Raw genomic sequence first — 21,498 nt, 5'->3', positions numbered from 1 at the left:
AACCAGGCTTGCAACATGTTATCAAGAGTTATGCCTTAAAATGTACCATCCATAAATAATGATTTTATTGCATTATGCTGTTTTGCAATTTAATATGGGAGGGGGTGACAGGCATGGAGTCAATCACGATTGTGATTGTAATCAATTATAGAGTGAGCCATTATCATAACTGTAATCATTGATTTAAGAAACTCTATAATTGTGATCATAATTGTCCTTCACAGTATAATCACATAGTGTAATCATGATTAGAAATGATTAGAACCTAAAAATTGATAATTATATTCTTAATACAGTGTAACCCCACTATAGCATGCTCCATTATAACATAAATTTGGATATGTTTAACATGACTGGTGCATGGATCCAGACATTTCATGCACATGTATTTTTCTCATACAAGAAAATAAATGTGAAAATAATGTGTAAAAAGTATATTATCATTTTGGGGAAGAGATTGTGTATGAATTCCATTATAAGACAATTATGGTGTGGCTCCTGAAATTTCACATACCTGTATTTTTCTCATACATGACAAAATATATTTTCTTTTTAAAATTATGAAAAATAATGTGTTAAAAGCTTATTCAGGGATTGTGTTGGTTTTCAACATTGTTGCAAATTGTGATTTCTTTTTCTTATTGGTGAAAAAATATAGTCTGGCAACTATTTTTGTTCTGACATTGTTAGCTGCTTAAATTTTTATATTGGGTTTGGAGTGGATAAATTCAGAGGCACCATGTAAGGAAGCTGCAAACTTGATATGAAATGCACTTGTCTATTTATTGTTTTCGTATTGGCAAACCATCTTAACAGTACATTGTTATACCATTATCTGCTTATGTTGAAATCTGGTCTGAGTAAAGTATGCAGTATGCTGTGATACACTCCAATAGTCACCCTACTGGGACTAGCTACAATTGACCAACCTTTGATGGCAGGAACAGTAAACGTACCCAGAAAAAAATAGTTTTGTGTAACTTAAAAAAAAAGCTTTTTACTATTTATGAAACACTGATTGTTCTGTATAGATACTAAGCAAATGAAGTGAATGTTCTACAATTGTTTGATGTTGCAGCCACAAAAAGAAATGTGTATTTGTTGGATCTTCCAAAGCTGTCCTTTAGTGGTGACTTCAATAACACATGCACCATTCATCAAAGAAAGCTGGCAATATCATAGTGAATTGTTTAGTATCAATCAGATATATATAAAAGACTACCATTTTTATATATGTTATTTTGTGTTATCTAATGGGATGTGACTGATACATTAACTTTATAACAGTATGTTTAGAAATACAGTGGTTTACCATAGTGCAAATTTTTTTGTGGTATCCAACTCTATTATCTACCTACTTATCTATCTGCCCTGGTTTATTTATTTATGAGGCTTTCTTTTAACTACATAATATAATCTGTTGTAGACATTTGGATCTGTCATATTGTTCATTAGAGAGTGAGGAAGACAACATGGATGATCACAAGCATCTGGTCAAGTTACTACAGCAACTATCCAAACTTGTTTCGCTTGATATTTCACGTACCAGATTTGGAGGCATCATCCAGAGTTCAAAAACATGCGGGTAAGGTGGAAACATGCTGAAAATCTTAAACCTTACATGACATTTGTAACTCAGTATTTTAGAAATGAATACTGTGCAAAGGTTTTGTAGAAACCAAGTAGGTCTTGCTATTAGTATGGTAGAAATCTAGTAGGTCTTGCTGTTAGTATGGTAGAAATCCAGTAGGTCTTGTTATTACCATGGTTTGTATCAAGCTGGTCTACCACAGAATTCAAGTAGGTCTTGCTACTACTATGGTAGAAATCTAGTAAGTATTGCTATTACTATGGTAGAAATCAAGTAGGTCTTGCATTTACCATGGTTGACAAGAAGGGGTTATGCTGTTACCATAGTAATCAAGTAGGTCTTGCTGTTAGGATGGTAGAAATCGAGTAAGTCTTGCTATTACTGTTGTAGAAATCAAGTAGGTCTTGGTATTACCATGGTTGACATCAAGTTGGTCTTCTTCTTACCATAGAAAGTACTTCTTGCTATTAGTATGGTAGGAATCTAGTAGGTCTTGCTATTACCGTAATTGACATCAAGTTGGTCTACTATAGAAATCAAGTTGGTCTTGCTATTAGTATGATAGAAATCAAGTAGGTCTTGCTATTAGTTTGGTAACAAATCAAGTTGGTCTTTGCTATTAATATAATAGAAATCAAATAGGTCCTGCTATTACTGTTATTGACGTCAAGTTGGTCTACCATAGAAATCAAGTTGGTCTTGCTATTAGTATGATAAAAATCAAGCTGGTCTTGCTATAAGTATGGTAGAAATCAAGTAGGTCTTGCTATTAGTATGGTAGAAATCAAGTAGGTCTTGCTATTTCCATGGTAGAAATCAAGTAGGTTTTGCTTTTACCATGGTTGACATCAAGTAGGTCTTGCTGTTGCCATAGTAATCAAGTAGGTCTTTCTGTTGGTATGGTAGGAATCAAGTAAGTCTTGCTATTACTGTTGTAGAAATCAAGTAGGTCTTGGTATTACCATGGTTGACATCAAGTTGGTCTTCTTGTTACTATAGAAAGTAGGTCTTGCTATTAGTATGGTAGGAATCTAGTAGGTCTTGCTATTAGTTTGGTAACAGATCAAGTTGGTCTTTGCTATTAATATGATAGAAATCAAATAGGTCCTGCTATTACTGTTATTGACATCAAGTTGGTCTACCATAGAAATCAAGTTGGTCTTGCTATTAGTATGATAAAAATCAAGCTGGTCTAGCTATAAATATGGTAGAAATCAAGTAGGTCTTGCTATTAGTATGGTAGAAATCAAGTAGGTCTTGCTATTTCCATGGTAGAAATCAAGTAGGTCTTGCTTTTACCATGGTTGACATCAAGTAGGTCTTGCTGTTACCATACAAATCAAGTAAATCTTTCTGTTGGTATGGTAGGAATCGAGTAAGTCTTGCTATTACTGTTGTAGAAATCAAGTAGGTCTTGCTATTAGTATGGTAGGAATCTAGTAGGTCTTGCTATTAGTTTGGTAACAAATCAAGTTGGTCTTTGCTATTAATATGATAGAAATCAAATAGGTCCTGCTATTACTGTTATTGACATCAAGTTGGTCTACCATAGAAATCAAGTTGGTCTTGCTATTAGTATGATAAAAATCAAGCTGGTCTTTCTATAAATATGGTAGAAATCAAGTAGGTCTTGCTATTAGTATGGTAGAAATCAAGTAGGTCTTGCTATTTCCATGGTTGACATCAAGTAGGTCTTGCTATTTCCATGGTTGACATCAAGTAGGTCTTGCTATTACCATGGTTGACATTAAGTAGGTCTTGCTGTTACCATAAAAATCAAGTAGGTCTTGCTGTTAGTATGGTAGGAATCGAGTAAGTCTTGCTATTACTGTTGTAGAAATCAAGTAGGTCTTGGTATTACCATGGTTGACATCAAGTTGGTCTTCTTGTTACCATAGAAAGTAGGTCTTGCTATTACTGTTGTAGAAATCTAGTAGGCCTTGCTATTAGTATGGTAGGAATCTAGTAGGTCTTGCTATTAATTTGGTAAAAATCAAGTAAGTCTTGCTATTTCTTTGGTAGACGTCAAGTATATCTACCATATAAATCAGTTTGGTCTTGCTATTAGTATGATTAATATCAAGTAGGTCTTGTTATTACCATGGTTGATATCAGGTAGGACTACCATATAAATATAGTAGGTCTAAATATTAGTATGGTAGAAATCTAGTAGGTCTTGCTATTAGTGTGGTAGAAATCAAGTAGGTCTTACTGTTAATGTGGTTGACATCAAGTTGGTCAACCAGAGAAATCTAGTAGGTCTTGCTATTAGTATGGTAGAAATCATGTAGGTCCTCCTATTGATATGATAGAAATCAAGTAGGTCTTGTTATTACTGTGGTTGAAAATTAAATGTCATTTAATTAGTGTTAAATAAAAATATCAAGCAAAGAATATTTACCACTTATGAAAATATTAAACTGCAGTTATATTTAGAACACAAACATTATGTAAACAACTTTTCTCACAAATTTTGATGGATTGGTATGAAACTTGGCATATCTTATACTCACAAGTTGAGTCCAACTGCAAACTGCACTGACCCAGATCTGCTTTTGCATAATGTGCCAGAAGATTTGTGTCTATGCAGTTCGTTAGGAGTAATCAGTAAAACAAACATTAAATAGATCCTGATCTGCAGGTATATTATGAGGCAAAATATCAGGGTCTGTGTTGCTTGCAGTTGGACTTGATTTATAATCATCGTGTACTTAAAAATGAAACCAGAGTTTCTGTTCCATTTACAGTGATGGGGAGCCAGGAGAAATCGCAGTTTTACAAGGTTTTAAAGGAAGGCAATTTGAGTTTCTGGGCCTCTGGCAAGTCTTTCCTGATGTGTGCAGGCTGCAGTATATTCCTGCCAACAAAGTAAGTCGTGGTCCTGCATAACACTTCCTGATGACATTTTACTTGTAGGTCGGAAAGCATTGGTTAGTCAAAATACATGGAATTTTCTTGTAAATTAAGTTTTGCATTGTGGAGCTTTTTGTGTGAGTAGTATCATTGAAAAACAAGATATTAAAAGTTATACGCAGCTTGCAGCTTTAAGTTCTTGTTCTGTTTAACTAAAGAAGACATACAGGCTAAATTTGCTATTTTTTTTATCCATTGCAAAACATTAAGATACAGTAACATACAAAAATTGTACACAAAAATTAATAAATCCATGGTGGAAATTGTTCTCAGAGTTGTGTTTTTAACTTCAGTTGACCATAAATATTAAAGCTTGAAACTGAATTTAGAAACTTAGTTTTGCAATTGAAAACAAAAAATTGAAGCTCAACTCCAGATTAAAAAACTCCAGTGTACAATGGAAAAAGAATACTAAACAAACAGGAGTTTGGTGATCTATGGTTAATGGTCCAGAACCCTCTTAGTGTCAAACATAGGTCCTTGCTTAAAATGTGTTTGCAGGCATTTTGTAATAGAACTGTATTAATGTGTAAGCTTATTTTTATATATGCATTTCTTATCTTGATTTGACACTTATTTTAGGGGCCCTGGGAGGTCGAGAGGTCTAAAGCACGCATCATTATCAGTCACTGCCATCTTAAAAAACTCTGTCCATGTGGGTTTGAGTCTCCTGCTTGGCCAATGTGGGTATGTGAGAAAGATTGCCAGTAGCTTCCTATGAATCAGTGGTTCTTACTGCGGTTTTTAAAGGGTTCTTCCTTCACCTATTATACTGACTGCCATGTATAGCCCATCATCCACTGTGAAATGGTGTTAACACCACCACCACCAACTCTTATTTTATTTTGAAAGAGATCGCAGCTGGTGATCAAGATTTTGTTGGTTCCAACTTTTTCAGATCACAGGGACAGCCGATGAGAAACAGATCATTAATGCACTGTTTGCTTACCAGAACAACATTCCATTACTAAAGGAAGTGCTGGCACATATCATGAACATAGATATGTATGAACCAGAGGATCCCATCACAGTACTGTCAGTAAGAATCTCCTCTCTGTGGATTAGTATCGAACCACTTACCTCCACAATTTTACATAAATATCTTCTAACAAGATCCTTAGCAAGAAAAGAATAGATTATAGAGTCACAAGTATCAAGTTAAACTTCACACACAGCAGAGAGAGAGAGAGACAGAGTGAGTGAGTAAGAGAGAGAGAGAGTGGGATGAGTGACACCAGTGTGACATAATGTCCCGAAATTTTGTAATGTCCCAATTTATCAATTGTTTCCATTGCGGGTAGAGAGAAGGAGTTTATTATATTTGTTATGAGGAATATTTTGCTTATACAGTGTATCAAATGTCGTTGTAAAATGGTGTGATATTTGTAAGTTGTATATGTATGAAATCATAATTAAAATAAATTCAAGTTCCATTTTGCTTGTCCCTGGAACTTTTTTTCATTAATGTAAAATAAAAAGTGTCCAGATGTTGCCATCATGATTAGCCTGGTTTCTTTATATAATTTCCTGAATCCTTTGCTTCATTTTATGCTTTGACATTGCATGACTTTGATATGATGCATTGATATCTTATACTTTTGATTTATCACTGACATGATATTCCAATTTCCAGGGCCTACAGTTGTGTCTCAGAACCCTGCAGAGTCGAAATGAAGAGTCCTTAGTTTTGTACGTAGAAATACTTATAGTGTAGGATTAGGAGAGATCACTATTTGTCTTTTTCTTTCTCTTTCTCTCTTTTTAGAGGACAAATAAATATTAACAGACTGGATTCTGTTTGCTTCACAGTGCTGATTTTTTTGAGTTATTTTATTTAAGACAGTTAAGCCACAAAATAGTGAGAAAGTGATTCTTTTTAAACAGTAGTCTTGGAAATGGTGCTATGTTGTCATTGGCAGTATGATATGAAAATAAAATGTATTTATCTTGAGCATTTTTCTTTTTAGACATTCTTTTCTCCAAGTATTTCGCCATTGTTACAAGCATATATCGCAGACTCAGTGCAGGTAAGAATATCAGATTTTTGATTACTTAACACATGTTCAGTCTTATTGGAGAATTGTTTTAGAAGTAAGTTCATAAATAATAACTTGAAAAGAAGTATCTGTTTCAATAGATAAATATATTTTTAAGTGGTGCAATTTTACGTAATCCCAGAGCATGGTGGCATTAGGGGATTATATTAAAATTGCAACATTCAAAACAGGTACAGTGTACATATTTAATAATAATAATAATAAAGAGGATTTTGTATAGCGCCTAATCTTTAGAAACTCTAAGCGCTTTACAACATTAGACAACACCTAAAACATAAAAAACATAATGATATGATTACAAAAAAACAAACACCATGAAATTAGAAAACTTAAAAAACATGCTGAAAATATTTAAGGTAGGAAACACTATTAGGTCTTTAAGTTTGTTCTTGCAGTCGAAATAAGTGAGTTTTAAGAGCACTCAGAGAACAAATTTTGTGTTAGATTCTCAATCGAATGGATAGCCAGTGTAGGGTACAGAGCAGCGGGGAGGTGTGTTCTGATCATGGTACTCTAAGTATGATCCGAGCAGCTGTGTTTTGAACTTTTTGAAGTTTCTGGAGTAGATATTGAGATGAACCAGACAGAATTGAGATACAATAGTCCAGTCTTGAAAGTACTAATGAACACACAAGTGTTTTAGTGGTATCAGCTGAAAGATATCTGTGAATGGAGTTGATGTGTCTCAGCTCAAGATATGCAGCCTTGCATATGTTCATGACATGTTGGTGCAATGTGAGTGTAATGTCCAGAGTAACACCTAGGTTTCATACTGACTGCTTGAATTTAATGTTGGTGTTGCTGATATTTATTGTGTGAGGTAAAGGATGTGAATGAGAAAGTCTTTGTGTTGTGATCAGAATGGTCTCAGTTTTATTGTCATTCATCTGCAGCTTGTTACATGTCATCCATGATTTCACATCAGGAATGCACCTCTCTACACCTTGAATGGTAGCATCAACTTCAGTTGGGTGGCTAGATTTGTATATTTGGGTGTCATCAGTGTACAATTGGTGAGATACTGGATGATGATCTATGATACTTCAGAGCGGCTGAGTGTACAGAATGAAGATAACAGGTCCAAGAACAGACCCTGTGGACCACCACAACATAGATTAACTGGGCTGGAGTGTATTCCATTTGCAGACACAATTTGTGTCCTGTTGACCAAGTAGGACTTGAACCACAGTAAGGCTGTATCATGAATGCCAAATACATGCTGGAGATGGTGAAGTAATATATCATGGTCTATTGTGTCAAATGCCGCAGACAAATCAAGGAGGGTGAGGACTGTAATCTTTCCACTATCGAAAGCAGAGGGAATGTACTTTTAGAAGAGTAGTTTCAGTAGTGTGGCAAGGGTGATATGCAGATTGTGCATTGCTAAAAAGACTGTTTGAATTCAGATGAGATACAAGTTGGGATAGAACAGCTTTTTTTAAGATTTTTTATATGATTGGGAGATTAGAAACTGGGCGGTAGTTCTTTAAATCATTATGGTCGAGTGCTGGTTTCTTCAGCAGAGGCTTTACAATGGCAGTTTTGAAAAATGATGGGAATTCCCCTGATGAGTTTGAGGTATTAATAACATCAGTTAGTGAAGGCAATATTGGATCTAAGCACTCAAGCAGCAGTGATGTTGGAATTGGATCAAGTTCACATGACTTTGGTGCACTCTTCATCACGATTATACATACTAAATCCATAGAGACAGGTTCAAATGTTGCTAATGGTTGCCACTGAAATTCTGTATCCCAACTGTATGGTGACGACAAGTCAATTTAAATTGTGTTGTCAAGCTTATCTCTAATGGTTTGTACTTTGTCATAGAAGAAATTTGCAAACAGGTCCGGAAGGTCGACTGGAGAGAAGGTAGTTGGAAGTGGTGTAGATTTGTTCCTTGACAATAGCTTGTTAGTAATCTCGAAGAGCTCTTTACAGCTGGAATTTTCCATGATCTTAGTACAGTAGTGGGTTGATTTTGCTGCCTGGACTATGTTTGTGACGTTCTTCTAAGCGGCTTTGTAGATTTGCTTATGAACAGTGAGTCTGGTGGAAAGCCAAAGCCTCTCCGCTTTATGGTGGACTATTTTAGCAGTGTGAAGTTGGTCCCTAACACTGCTATACCATGGAGAACACTTTTGAATTGATACTCTGCGCTTGGTGGCTGGGGCATGTTTGTCGAGCAATGAATGCAGGCAGTTATCGAGTTGTTCTGCTGTAGGAGGTAAGCAAGTTGTTAGGTTTGTTTGGATGTCATGCATTAGTTTGGTTCTATTTATCATATGGAGGTTTCTCCTAGTAGCAAATAAAAGTGGAGGGTTAGGGACTGATACATCAAGATGGCATACAATGCAGAGGTGATCTGATGCAAGTTCGTGGAATACCATGGAGGACCATAGAATATTATCATCAGGTCTGTGAAGAATCCAGTCTAAAATGTGACCATGTTTATGGGTGGGTTGGTTAACTGAATGAGGTTGAAAACATTAATGGAATCAAGGAGTTTTGATGTGTTTGGGTTTTTGGGACAGTAAAATTGAAAGTTAAAATCTCCATGAATAATCAGGTTGCCACCTATCAAATTTCCATACTCCGGGAGATTTGGAAACTGTTCCAAAAAGAGAGATTCATTCAGCTTGTTTTTTCTCCTAGGAGGAGGGCAGTAGAGGCAGAAAAAATGGAGTGACCTTTGTTTCAGTATGAGTGTGGTTTGGACTAGTTCAGACGATGTGTGGTACAAATTGAAAGTTGTGATGTGGTTAAGACGTTTGATCATAGAGTTCTTTGTGATGACAGCAATTCCACCTCCACAGGGTAGGTGTTAAATCAGTGCACTTGGGCTCATCGCCTGATGTTTTTAGCCATGTTTCTGTCAGGAAAAAGACGATATTCTGATCGTTGATAAAATTAACTATTTCTGTGCGCTTTTACGGTGGTCCTACTGATTGGGCATTGAATAATGCAATACGCAGAGATATCTCCTGGATAGTTGACTCAAAGATTGACGATTTAATAGGGATTTGAATTAGATTATCTAAATTAACAGCCGAGTTTTTTAATTGTTGAGCAGGAAAGGGCATAAGGGAGATAACTGGAATTCTTCCTGTTCTACACTGGCCAGCTTTGAAACATTTTTTTTTTGTGCTTCTGTTTACATTTAAGTAATGATGAATATAGTCCCAATTCGTTTAGTCTTGAGCACAGTGTAGTGTGAAGAGCCAAGGAGTGGTTATTTAAAGCAATTAATGAGGGTCCATCATAGCATAAACGGGTTGACTGGCGAGTATCGCTTGATGGTGGTTTGTTCAACAACAAATTACATTGTAGCAATGGAGCAATATAGCTGTGAAAAAGTCTAATTGTTCTTGTTTCCAAAACAAGGAGATGAAGAAACACATATGAACTAAACAGCCACTGCATGATGAACACAATAACGTAGACAAAGACAGACCACAAGCACATATATCATGAAAAACAGCACAAAAAGCGGAACAGCTGCTTAAAGCTGGTTAAGCGAAAGCGGCCATCTTCAAGGCCATCTTGAAACAAATACCACATTTCAAATCATTATGTCAATTGTAAAATGAGAAATACAGATTTTGTTTGTGCACATGAATTTCATTCTGTTGACCTAGCACATTAACGGGCAAGTGTCTCTCTTAACCACACTCTGTTGATGAGATAATCCAGTTATGTAACATTGGTATTACTGTTGGTAACATGTTCCGCCAAAGAGGTATCTGTTATACCATGCCTTGTAAAGGAAGAAGAAATGGGTTCATGTTTTGAATCAAAATTTTGTTTGTTGCAAAGCTTCCATCATTCATGAGATAGATTGGTATTGTGATTGAATGTACAAGGTAGATGTTTGCCAAGGTTTTAGAAGTCTAATGGGAGGGGTGGGGAAGAGCTTTGGGGAGGGGCTGGGGATGGTATTACAGAGTTGTAATAATAGTACTATAAAAAATGAATTACTGACAATAGTTATGTGAATAGATATCTCAATGTTCAGCCATGTAAATACCTTGGCCTGATGTTCAACTTGTAAGTGATTAAAATAATTCCTCCGGAATCATAATGCAGTGGGGGTGTTTCCAAAGGGTCAAAATCTTGTGATTCTTGACCTTATAACTATATGTAAATAAATAAATAAAGATGGTTGAGAGAGTGTGAGTAATTTGTTATTTCTCTCTATTGTAATCATATATTTTTATTACAATTTATATCACATCTGTAAAGTTAGCACTTATACATAGAAAAAATACAGAATTCAGCTGTGTTTGGAAAGTTTTCCAATGTTTCCAAATTAAGACAAAGCATTCTTTCCTAACCACTTTGACTGCAATATATATTTGTACTATGTAGTATTCTTTTAATAAAATTTTAAGACCATCTATGTCTCCTTATCTTGTATGTTTATATGTTGTACTTGGTAATTTTTACAACTTTGTGGTGTTAAATAAGTAATAGGAAAGAGCAAAAACCAACAAGTTTTGTAAAAGTTAACAAATAATTTATTTCCCTAGAATACAAAGTAATTTTTGGTTGAAGTTTCTAAATAATGACTTTATATAATCTGAATGAAACATTAAAAGGCAAGAAAATTTGTATTGATATTGTACTTTGATTTAAAGCTTTCAAATTTACGAAATGTATGGTGTTGCCAGATAGAAAGGGAAAGGATTAATAAATACATTGCTATGGTGGGTTCTGACATAATATCAACCTTATTCCACTGGTAACTGTTGTGAGATGTATAGAACAGTATAGGTTAATTTCACAGATTATCAAGACTTTTTTATGGATAAAGCATTGGATATGAAGGGCACAAGTTTCTTGGTTTAAATTTGTTTACAACCAACAGGAGTTTTATATACTGTATATACTCACTTATAAGACGAGTCGAACTGCAAACTTCACAGACCCAGATCTGCCATCACATACTGTACCAGCAGATCTGGTTTTGTGTATCTTGCTAGATGTAATCAGTAGAACAAACTGCATAGACCCTGATCTGTAAGTGCATTATGCTATAATGGCAGATCAGGATCTTTGTTGTTTGCAGTTTGACTCGACCTGTAAGTGAGTATATACAATACGTACTTTCATTTCATTTTTAGGGAAATCCTAGAGTTGATGTTGATTTTCATCAATAAAAACTTACGCCCACGAGATGAACGGAGGAGGAATAATCAGGAAGATGAAAGAGTTATCACTCCAGACTACAGTGTAAGTTTCATTGTACAATTGAAATGAGCTATGTTTGGTTTCTGAGTATCCTTGCCTATGTTTCCTGAATATCCTGATCACAGCCCATCTTGTAATAAATTGACATAATGCCAACTATCAGCCAGATACTGCTGTTCATTAATCATTGTAGACTGCTAACCAATTGGATTTAGTCCATCTGACATTCATTATGCAATAACATTTCTTCTGCTTGTTTGTCCAGGTTCAAACTGATTGAAATTGGACACCTGGATAGTTTGGCCTATATGATATGTACATATTTGTTTTAACTGTTTCATATTTTGTCCAGGTTCAAACTGATTGAATTTGGACACCTGGATATTTTCGTCTACATGATATGTACAGATTTTTTTAACTGTTTTATATTTTGTCCAGGTTCAAACTGATTGAATGTGGACACATGGATATTTTGGTCTATATGATATAAACATATATGTTTTAACTGTTTTTTTTGGTCCTGGTTCTGCAGACTTTTGATTGGATACTTAACAGGTCTGTTGTAATATGTATGCAAATGATGATATGTTTGGTTTACTACTAAGTCAGCTGAGCATTGTCATTAGGTCAGTTTAATTTTGAACTTATCTTGAAATGGATTGGACAGAGTTATCTTGAAATGGATTGAACACAGTTATCTTGAAATGGATTGGACACAGTTATCTTGAAATGGATTGGACACAGTTATCTTGAAACGGATTGGACACAGTATTCCAGTGCTTCAGATTGTGATGAGGTTTTAAATTTAGGTTGGAATTCCTGAACATTTGCATTTGTTGTCATATAGAACATGTCTGAATTCAGTGGGATGTAGAAGTAGCATGCAAGTTTTTTCTGTAAATTTTGCCCATTCTATTTTATTTTTTATAATGAAAGTGCATTTTTGCTTTTGGTAACACTGAATTTCGTCAATTCATGCAAACTATTTGATTCTTGCTGTAGTTTTTTTGATCTATGTTGTCCACCCTTTGGTTGTTTCTGCTATTCGGTTTATTATGTGGTAAATTACGTACATTATTAACGCTGATTGTTAAGTTATTTTGTTCACAGGCTTAGCTCTCACTCTCAGACAGAATGATTTTTAACTGTACTGGTCAGAGACCAGAAGAGCTTATGGGATGTCCATTGTTCGTCATCTATCCTTTAACTCGAGTTTGCTATCTCTAGTCTGTGTAAATCATTTGGAGCATTGCCATGAAACTTTGTACACTACTCTCATTCTAAGGTCAAGGAGATCCTAGTTCAAAATGGTGCTGCTTGGAAATCCAATATGGCTGCCACAGTGGGTATCTTGAAAATCTTTCTATCACATCTCTTGAATTGATGGTTATGTTGACATATGATTTTAACTGAAAGAATTCTTATGATGCCTAGTTGGTCATATATGAAAATAGTGCTCATCTGACAGTCATCTTCATTGCTACTCCTCTCAAAATGGAAATTGTATTGACATGGTGTTTTCACCTGAAGACTTATTGTGGTGTCAAGTTGGTCCTAAATGAAAATATTGCCAGTGTGACATTTAATATGTTTACCGTGGTGGCCATCTGTAAAATTTTGTTATTTGCTGCTTCTCTTGAATGGATTGTATGGTATTCATTGATCCTAAATGAAAATGTTTCTGATATGATATCAAGTTAGGCTCCAAGATTGGCTATAATGAAAATTATTATTTGTCCTCTTGAATGGATGGTCATATTGTCTGTCAAGAATATTAGAGATGGTTTGATCACTTAGTAGTTAAAACGAAGAAACAGTCTTGTCATGGATTTCCCAGAGTCCTTTTTGGCCAGTAGGGCATCTGACTCTTAAAGTGATTCTTGTTATGATTTTTACCACTATTTTACAATTTCAGAATTAGAATTCTTCAATAGCAATCAAATCAGTATTTTACCACTATTTTCAAATTTCAGACTTAGAATATTCATCATCAACCAAATCAGTATTTTACCACTATTTTAAAATTTCAGAATTAGAATTCTTCAGTAGCAATCAATTCAGTAGTATTGATCAATTGATGGGAGTATGCACCATAGTGGATACCCCTGACTTGATCACAAAGATGTTTGCTCTCAGACTGATATATTTTTGGAATGTTAGACATAAAATAATCATATAAGTGACCAAGACTTGGGAAATCTTTGTCATTTCATTATTAGACATTTCATTAATACAGAATTTAGGGATCTTTCACACAAACCTATCAGTTGTTAGAAATAGATGAATTTAGATGTACTGGGTTATTTTACTTAGAAAATTACTGGAAGGGAGAATTCCATTCTGAACCAGACTTGTCCCTGACCATAAAAAATGAAAGTACCAAACAAAAACCATGGGAATGGTGCTGGTAAATCATCAAGCTGAAACTCGTGTATTCTGACCCACTACATAATATGGTCTGAATTATTGGTCCCTTTTAAAGCTAGATTTGGCTGCGTACAATGCACTGTGACTTTATTATTTTTATGTTTAAAGAAAATGATATTTTTGTAAGTGTGCTAAGTTTGTAAATTTACCTTTGAGGGCGGGAGATCTTAGTGTTCTTACTGATAAATGATTGTTCATTTAGTCATCTACTTTGTGATTTGTAGCAGCCACAAAATTTACAAATATTGGTATCCTTGAAAATTAAATAAATTCAGAATATATCATTTGTTACGATTCAATGGACTTTAGCTAAGTAACAGAAAAGAGCAAAAACCAACAAGTTTAGTGAAATTCAACAGCTAATTTATTTCCCTTGAATACAAAGTGAAAAGTTCCATCACAAGCCCAGAAGTAAAGAGTATTCTGAATAAATTCCAATGATGTTCCAAATAAATTCCAATTTTGAATGTGCTGATATGTCAGTAACCTGGAATGTGTTAATATGTCAGCAGTCTTGATGTGTCAGAGTTATATAATCCAAAATGTCCATGAATGAATCCACAATAATTCCAAAGTAGTGATTTAGTCCTAAATCTTGGAGGACTTTGTAATTCTAATGAATAATTTATAAAATAAATAAAACCCTTGCAACGTAATACAACTAAAAGACTGATTCCTTTAGACAGTTATTAAAATATGGAATGAGTAATTCTGAAATAAACATTATTTATATGAAAAGCTAAGATACAGTAACAAAACCAGGATGAGTAATTTGTCCATCGAATTGTAAATGATTTGTTTCTAGAACATACCTAATTTCTAAGAAGAAACTAGAGCTTGAACTTTGCATCAGTAAACAACCTATTTATAATTTACAGCCAAGACAGAAGAGATGAGTAGTCAGGTAGGCCTCTACCCTAAGCTATTGATAAAGGTTAGCCACACAATATAAATATACGTAACAGATTTTTAATATTGAATTATAAAAATCCAGAAGGGGCCCTGAGTGGCCGAGTGGTCTAAAGCGCTCTCTGTTACGGATCACGTCCATCTCACCTCTGTCTGCGTGGGTTCGAGTCTCATATTCAGCCTTTATGGGTATGTGAGAAAGCTTGCCAGTAGCTTCTTGTGGGTTGGTGGTTCTTCCTGGGGTTTTCCTGGGTTCTTCCTCCACCATTAATACTGGCCGCCATGTATAGCCTATCATGTGCCGAAAAATGGCGTTAAATCCCACAACAACAACAATAAAAATCCAGAAATGAATTGTGCATAATGTATAAATTTTTTATAACTTGGTTGAAAGGGTACATGTGTTAAAATAGGATATTTTTTATGGGTTGTGAGTCAGTTTTATAACAGACTACAGTTGAAGACTTAATGTCATCTAAGTTGGATTGAAAGCACTTACTGAGAAATTAGAATGTTAGTATATTTAAATAATATGTTGAATTTAGTTTTCAGATGTACAGGATTACTTTGATTGTTCATTGTTCAAGTCTGTACAGTTAAGACTAAAGTCTGTACAATTAAGATACTAAATTAAGAAAAATGACAATATCAGAGCCAACCTGTTAAGTTTCTTAAACAGGACAAGACAAGGGAACAGTTGGTCATGTGACCTTTGTCAAATGTACACAGTAGCCGGTATCTCCTAAAGATAGTCCTTAGTCAGAGTGCCCCTTCTCCCTACCCCAGAAATTAAAAAAGTTCTTCAGTCTTTCTTTCCAGTCTGTTGTATTCTTTTCAGGACTTTGAATTCTCTGTCTGAGCTCAGGCTTTTATCAGGTCAGGTATTTACCTGTCAAAACTCAGTTGTGAATCTAAATTTAGTATGGCTGGATGAAATCAGAGCACATATCGAAGCTGTCCAGTTAGATGTGTTATTTTAACTTCATTTGCACAAAGCATCTGTGAATTTTAGAAGCAGGACACCCAATAATATATATACTAGTAAAACCTTAAGCAGCAACTGATTCTGGCCTTTGTCTTCTAATCAGATAGTCTTTAATGTTGGAACAGTCCTCGGAGACAAATAAATAGACCACAAAATTCTGTATCAAAAAGATGTATTGATTTTATATAAATTTTAGGGAACAAATAACCTGACTCAACTTCTTCCCTATTTTTTGTGTGCCTCTCAGTTTAGAACAATTTGCACTCTGCCCGCAGACTTAGCTTAGACATCATGGTTACAAAAGATTAAATTAATGGTATGTATTGCATAGATATCATTTTGTGCTATGATCGTTCATAGTGGCGTTGAAACATATTTTAACTATAATTTATGGTTTTGGGATTTGAACCCCAGCCGAGTCATATCAGAGACTTACAGACATGGTACTAACAGCTGCCTCACTAGGCGCTCAGCATTAAGAGGTTGGTGTTTGACTGGTCACCCTGGTGTCAGGATAATGTGACTGAGTGGGACATGGTGCTACATGTATGTGGCATGATGTCCCAGTGCTAGACATCACCATAAACTGCCACACTGCATAAATCAAGAGTGATATGACTGGAAATTGTTAAAGCTATGTTAAAAATCCAAATCACACAAACACACACACAGACACACACACACACACATTATGGTTTCTGGTTGCATTAAGCGGGTGATCAATCATGCGATTGAATTTCTGTAGTAAAATTGATCCATGCATGATGATTTCAGTTTTAAGTGACATATGGACACTTTTAAAAGTGTTTGCTCAAATCAGGTTTTACCATATATGTTTTCTTTGCAGGTGATGAGCTGTATGCTTGTTACACTGAGTACAGGATATTTTGCTCATACTGCGGTAAGTGAAAACTACAGGTCAGTACAAAATACCAGGTTACATTTGCTTGTTTTTTCAAAATCAAGATTATTGTCTATTTTTCATTATCATTTAAATAAGTGAATGTATGTAGTTACAGTAAACTGATAACTTGGTGAGCAGGATGAGAGGAAAACCATGCATGCTTGTCTTAATTCTGGTAGATAAACAATAGTTATCTCATTTTCTTGTGTGTTGTGTGTGCCCAACATTGACACAGTGTAAATCCAGATCTGCCATCAGGGACCCCGAGTGGCCGAGTGGTCTAAAGCGCTCACCATTACAGATCTCTGCCATCTCACCTCTGTGTGCGTGAGTTCGGGTCTCAGCCTCGGCTAAGATTGGTACATGAAAAAGCCTGCCAGTAGCTTCTCGTGTGTTGGTGGTTCTTCCTGGGGTTTTCCAGGGTTCTTCCTTCACCAATTATACTGGCCGCCATGTATAGCCTATCTTGTGCTGAAAAATGGCATTAACCCTACAAGAACAACAACAACAATCTGCCACCACTTGTTCTGATGATTTGGAGTGAACTTGGTAGAATAAGATCTGCCATTGCTTGTTCTGTTTATGGCTTGCAGTATATCGGGTATACACAGATCTGCCATTGCTTGTTCTGTTTATGGCTTGCAGTATATCGGGTATACACAGATCTGCCACCAAGTCTCTGTAACAGGATAGACCTGAATGGATGCTTGGATCAAATGACAACACAACACAGTGTGATGAAGGATGGATGTTTATGATATGAATTAATAAAAATATATTTATACTTAAAATACAGTGATTCTTTCATGCTCCAAACATGCGTCTTATTCAGGTACTTTATACAATCATTCACAAATAGGAAAACAAAAAATGATTCATATATTCAAATGTATGACGGTAAGATTTGCATAATTTCATGTAATGGAAGTGAGATTCACATAATCTCATGTAATGAAAATAAGATTCAAATAATCTCATGTAATATCATGTAATGAAAGTGAGATTCATATAATCTCATGGAATGTAAATAAGATTAAAATAATCTCATGTAATCAGAATGACTTAGTTGTACTCAATTGAAACAACAATCAATTGAAACAAACATATGACCAGGTCATTTGTACAGATGTATGATTCATAAATATTTGTAAAAATTTGCAAATGTGTCCACTGGCAAACCACACAGTTCTCCTGAATTCTTGGGTTGGCCCACACTTGTATCAGCCGCACACACCCTTCATGGATCCACAATGTACACAAGTTTACAAGTTAGCAGTTTTGTCTTTGTATGGCCTTGATGGTTTCATCATCTTCCATAACCATGTAGACACACCGACGGCCAACCAGACAGCCTGATATACCCACACCAACATATGCACCGACAGCACACAGTTCTCCTAAATTGGGTTGGCACACTTGTATTGGCCACGCCCACCCTTCATGGATCCACCATGCGCGTAGACATATGTACAGACAGGTACAGACAGCCCTATGGCTAGAGAATAAACATGGACAACGTTCACTCCTTGACAAGATCTAAAGACCAGTGTGTCAGTTAGAAAACAAACTTGCCTTAAATCTACAGGAGAGTGAGTATTGGTAAGGGTAAAATACCCATGCATACCGTGCTTTTAATGTCTCTTGCTGCAAGCGATCTACAAGAAGATAAATGCTAGTTCCGTTGCTTACCTAGAAAAACAATTATCCACCCTAGGTAATGTTGAATGCAGGTATGACGAAAATGATCAAATTGTTCTAAGGTCAAACCAAGTTATTCCTTGCCTTATTCTCTGACAATCTCTTTATTGTTTGGAATGATCAGGCTATACCGAGATCTGCCACAACATCTCTTTACTGTTTGGAATGGTCATACTATACACAGATCTGCCACAACATTTCTTTATCATTTGGAATGGTCATACTATACACAGATCTGCCACCACATTTCTTGAAAAGGTCATACTATACACAGATCTGCCACCACATTTCTTGAAAAGGTCATACTATACACAGATCTGCCACCACATTTCTTGAAAAGGTCATACTATACACAGATCTGCCACCACATTTCTTTATCATTTGGAATGGTCATACTATACACAGATCTGCCACAACATTTCTTTATCATTTGGAATGGTCATACTATACCCAGATCTGCTACCACATTTCTTTATCATTTGGAATGGTCATACTATACACAGATCTGCCACAACATCTCTTTACCATTTGGAATGGTCATACTATACACAGATCTGCCACCACATTTCTTGAAAAGGTCATACTGTACACAGATCTGCTACCACATTTCTTTATCATTTGGAATGGTCATACTATACCCAGATCTGCTACCACATTTCTTTATCATTTGGAATGGTCATACTATACCCAGATCTGCTACCACACTTCTTTATCATTTGGAATGGTCATACTATACCCAGATCTGCTACCACACTTCTTTATCATTTGGAATGGTCATACTATACCCAGATCTGCTACCACATCTCTTTACCATTTGGAATGGTCATACTATACACAGATCTGCCACAACATCTCTTTACTGTTTGGAATGGTCATACTATACACAGATCTGCCACCACATTTCTTGAAAAGGTCATACTGTACACAGATCTGCCACCACATTTCTTTATCATTTGGAATGGTCATACTGTACACAGATCTGCCACCACATTTCTTTATCATTTGGAATGGTCATACTATACACAGATCTGCCACCACATTTCTTGAAAAGGTCATACTGTACACAGATCTGCCACCACATCTCTTTGTCATTTGGAATGGTCATACTATACACAGATCTGCCACAACATCTCTTTATCATTTGGAATGGTCATACTATACACAGATCTGCTACCACATATTTAACAAGTTATATGATAAAGCAAGATGTATGCACAAAATGATGCAGCTGCCAGTTCAGGAGAAACAATTCTTTACGAAAGTTACACTACTATTTGTAAAGAAAATGGAAAAAAATTTATATATCTGGGTCATAAGGTATGTTTTCAAGAATGATGAGCAGTAGTTGATGATTGGAATGAAAAGGTAATTGCTATATTCAATTTGAAGTTAGTTGGATTCTACAGGGCATCTTGAAATGTGAGCTCAGTTTTATTCAGTACGGCAGCTTTTTAACATATGTCATTTTATGGGACTGACGGGGTCATCCATTTTTGTTATATGCAGATATACAGTTACTGCTTTGAACGGTATGTGGACACCCTGTGTTCAGTGATAAGCACCTGCTCTGGCATGCAGCCTCCCATCTACATTATGCGTGGAGTGAAGCTACTTCTTGAAGCCTGCAGGGTCAGACAGGACTACAAAAACCTCATTGGAGAGATGGGAATAATAAAGGTGAAATTTTATTTCTGCATCTTAATTGTTCTTGGCCATCTGTTTGTCTGTACATACATATATGTGTGCAGGGCTTTGCAGATTTTATAAAAGTAACTGAACATTTCCTTGGGAGATTTGAGATTGCCCAAATATAGGACAACATAATATCAAAGCTAATTGAAGTAATGATAAAAATTGAGTCAGTTATGGCCTACCCTACCCTATCCCATCTAAAGTTAAAATATTAGGTAACATAGTAATATTTCATTTTGAGGATAATCACATTTTATTTATTGATCCAATAAGGAACTTTTGTTTTCCTTCTATCTTTGTTTACACATCAAAAATATGTTCAAATAATTAATGTTGTCCTAAAAGATATATGTAATTAGTACATGTAGATAATTATGTAGAACACTTTGAATGCTTATATTGTTAAAATTGCAAAGACGGACATGTGCATGAATATAGATTGACAAATAAATGGATAAATTATTACACAGATAAGGGTTTTGGAAATAGCTAGATTTTAGAGTGAGATGTTTAGGTTAAAGCTGTAATCTGAAAAATTAAACAACTATTTTTCTTTGAAACAGATTTATTAGATTTGTAGAAACTGTATTGAGTTTCCTTTTCTGTGCATAGATATGCTGCCAGACTTATCTCTTCATCTATGTCAGCAATAATGAAAGCTAACCTTTTGTAATGCTTCATTGATCCTCACAATTTTGCTGCAACTTATTTTATCAATTTACTAAAGAACAATTATCACCTGGTCACCTTGAAATATATGACATACTTCAAAGTGGTCTTTGACAAGCCAACTTTTGAGAAGGATTTGTGAACACTTATTTTTATCCATTTAATTATTTGCCAGCTAGTAAGTATGTATTGGTCCTGTGATTGTCATATAAAAAATATATGATAAACACCGCTTGAGCGTGTTCGATTTTCTGTAGGGTGATAAAAAGTTTTGAGAAATCCAAGTGACAAATCATTATCAACAAGTTATTTTTATTTCAAAACAAACCTGTTAAAGAAAACTTATGAGTTATATTAACAGTTATCACCTAATCACCTTGAAATCTGTGCATTGCATCAGTATAATCTTTGACAATGTGGAATTTATGGATTGGCAAGCTCAGTATATGTTGGAGCTCATGAA

General features: G+C 35.3%; 1 protein-coding gene across 2 annotated transcripts in view; it reads left to right on the top strand.

Moving 5' to 3' along the window:
- Window positions 1-21,498, top strand: part of LOC149805954 (protein zer-1 homolog) — a 68,169-nt gene that overhangs the window by 10,200 nt on the left and 36,471 nt on the right. For both annotated transcript variants that reach the window (XM_089950739.1, XM_089950740.1), the window contains exons 3-10: window positions 1,427-1,585; window positions 4,339-4,459; window positions 5,403-5,543; window positions 6,138-6,193; window positions 6,472-6,531; window positions 11,685-11,793; window positions 16,920-16,973; window positions 20,181-20,351. In XM_089950739.1, coding sequence (XP_089806865.1) covers window positions 1,427-1,585; window positions 4,339-4,459; window positions 5,403-5,543; window positions 6,138-6,193; window positions 6,472-6,531; window positions 11,685-11,793; window positions 16,920-16,973; window positions 20,181-20,351 — 871 coding nt within the window. The remainder of the gene's footprint in view (window positions 1-1,426; window positions 1,586-4,338; window positions 4,460-5,402; window positions 5,544-6,137; window positions 6,194-6,471; window positions 6,532-11,684; window positions 11,794-16,919; window positions 16,974-20,180; window positions 20,352-21,498) is intronic.

The sequence above is a fragment of the Sinohyriopsis cumingii genome, chromosome 2, assembly GCF_028554795.1.
Source record: "Sinohyriopsis cumingii isolate HCF-2022 chromosome 2, ASM2855479v2, whole genome shotgun sequence".
Classification (NCBI taxonomy): Eukaryota; Metazoa; Mollusca; class Bivalvia; order Unionida; family Unionidae; genus Sinohyriopsis; species Sinohyriopsis cumingii.
This window is presented reverse-complemented; position numbering and strand designations above follow the sequence as displayed.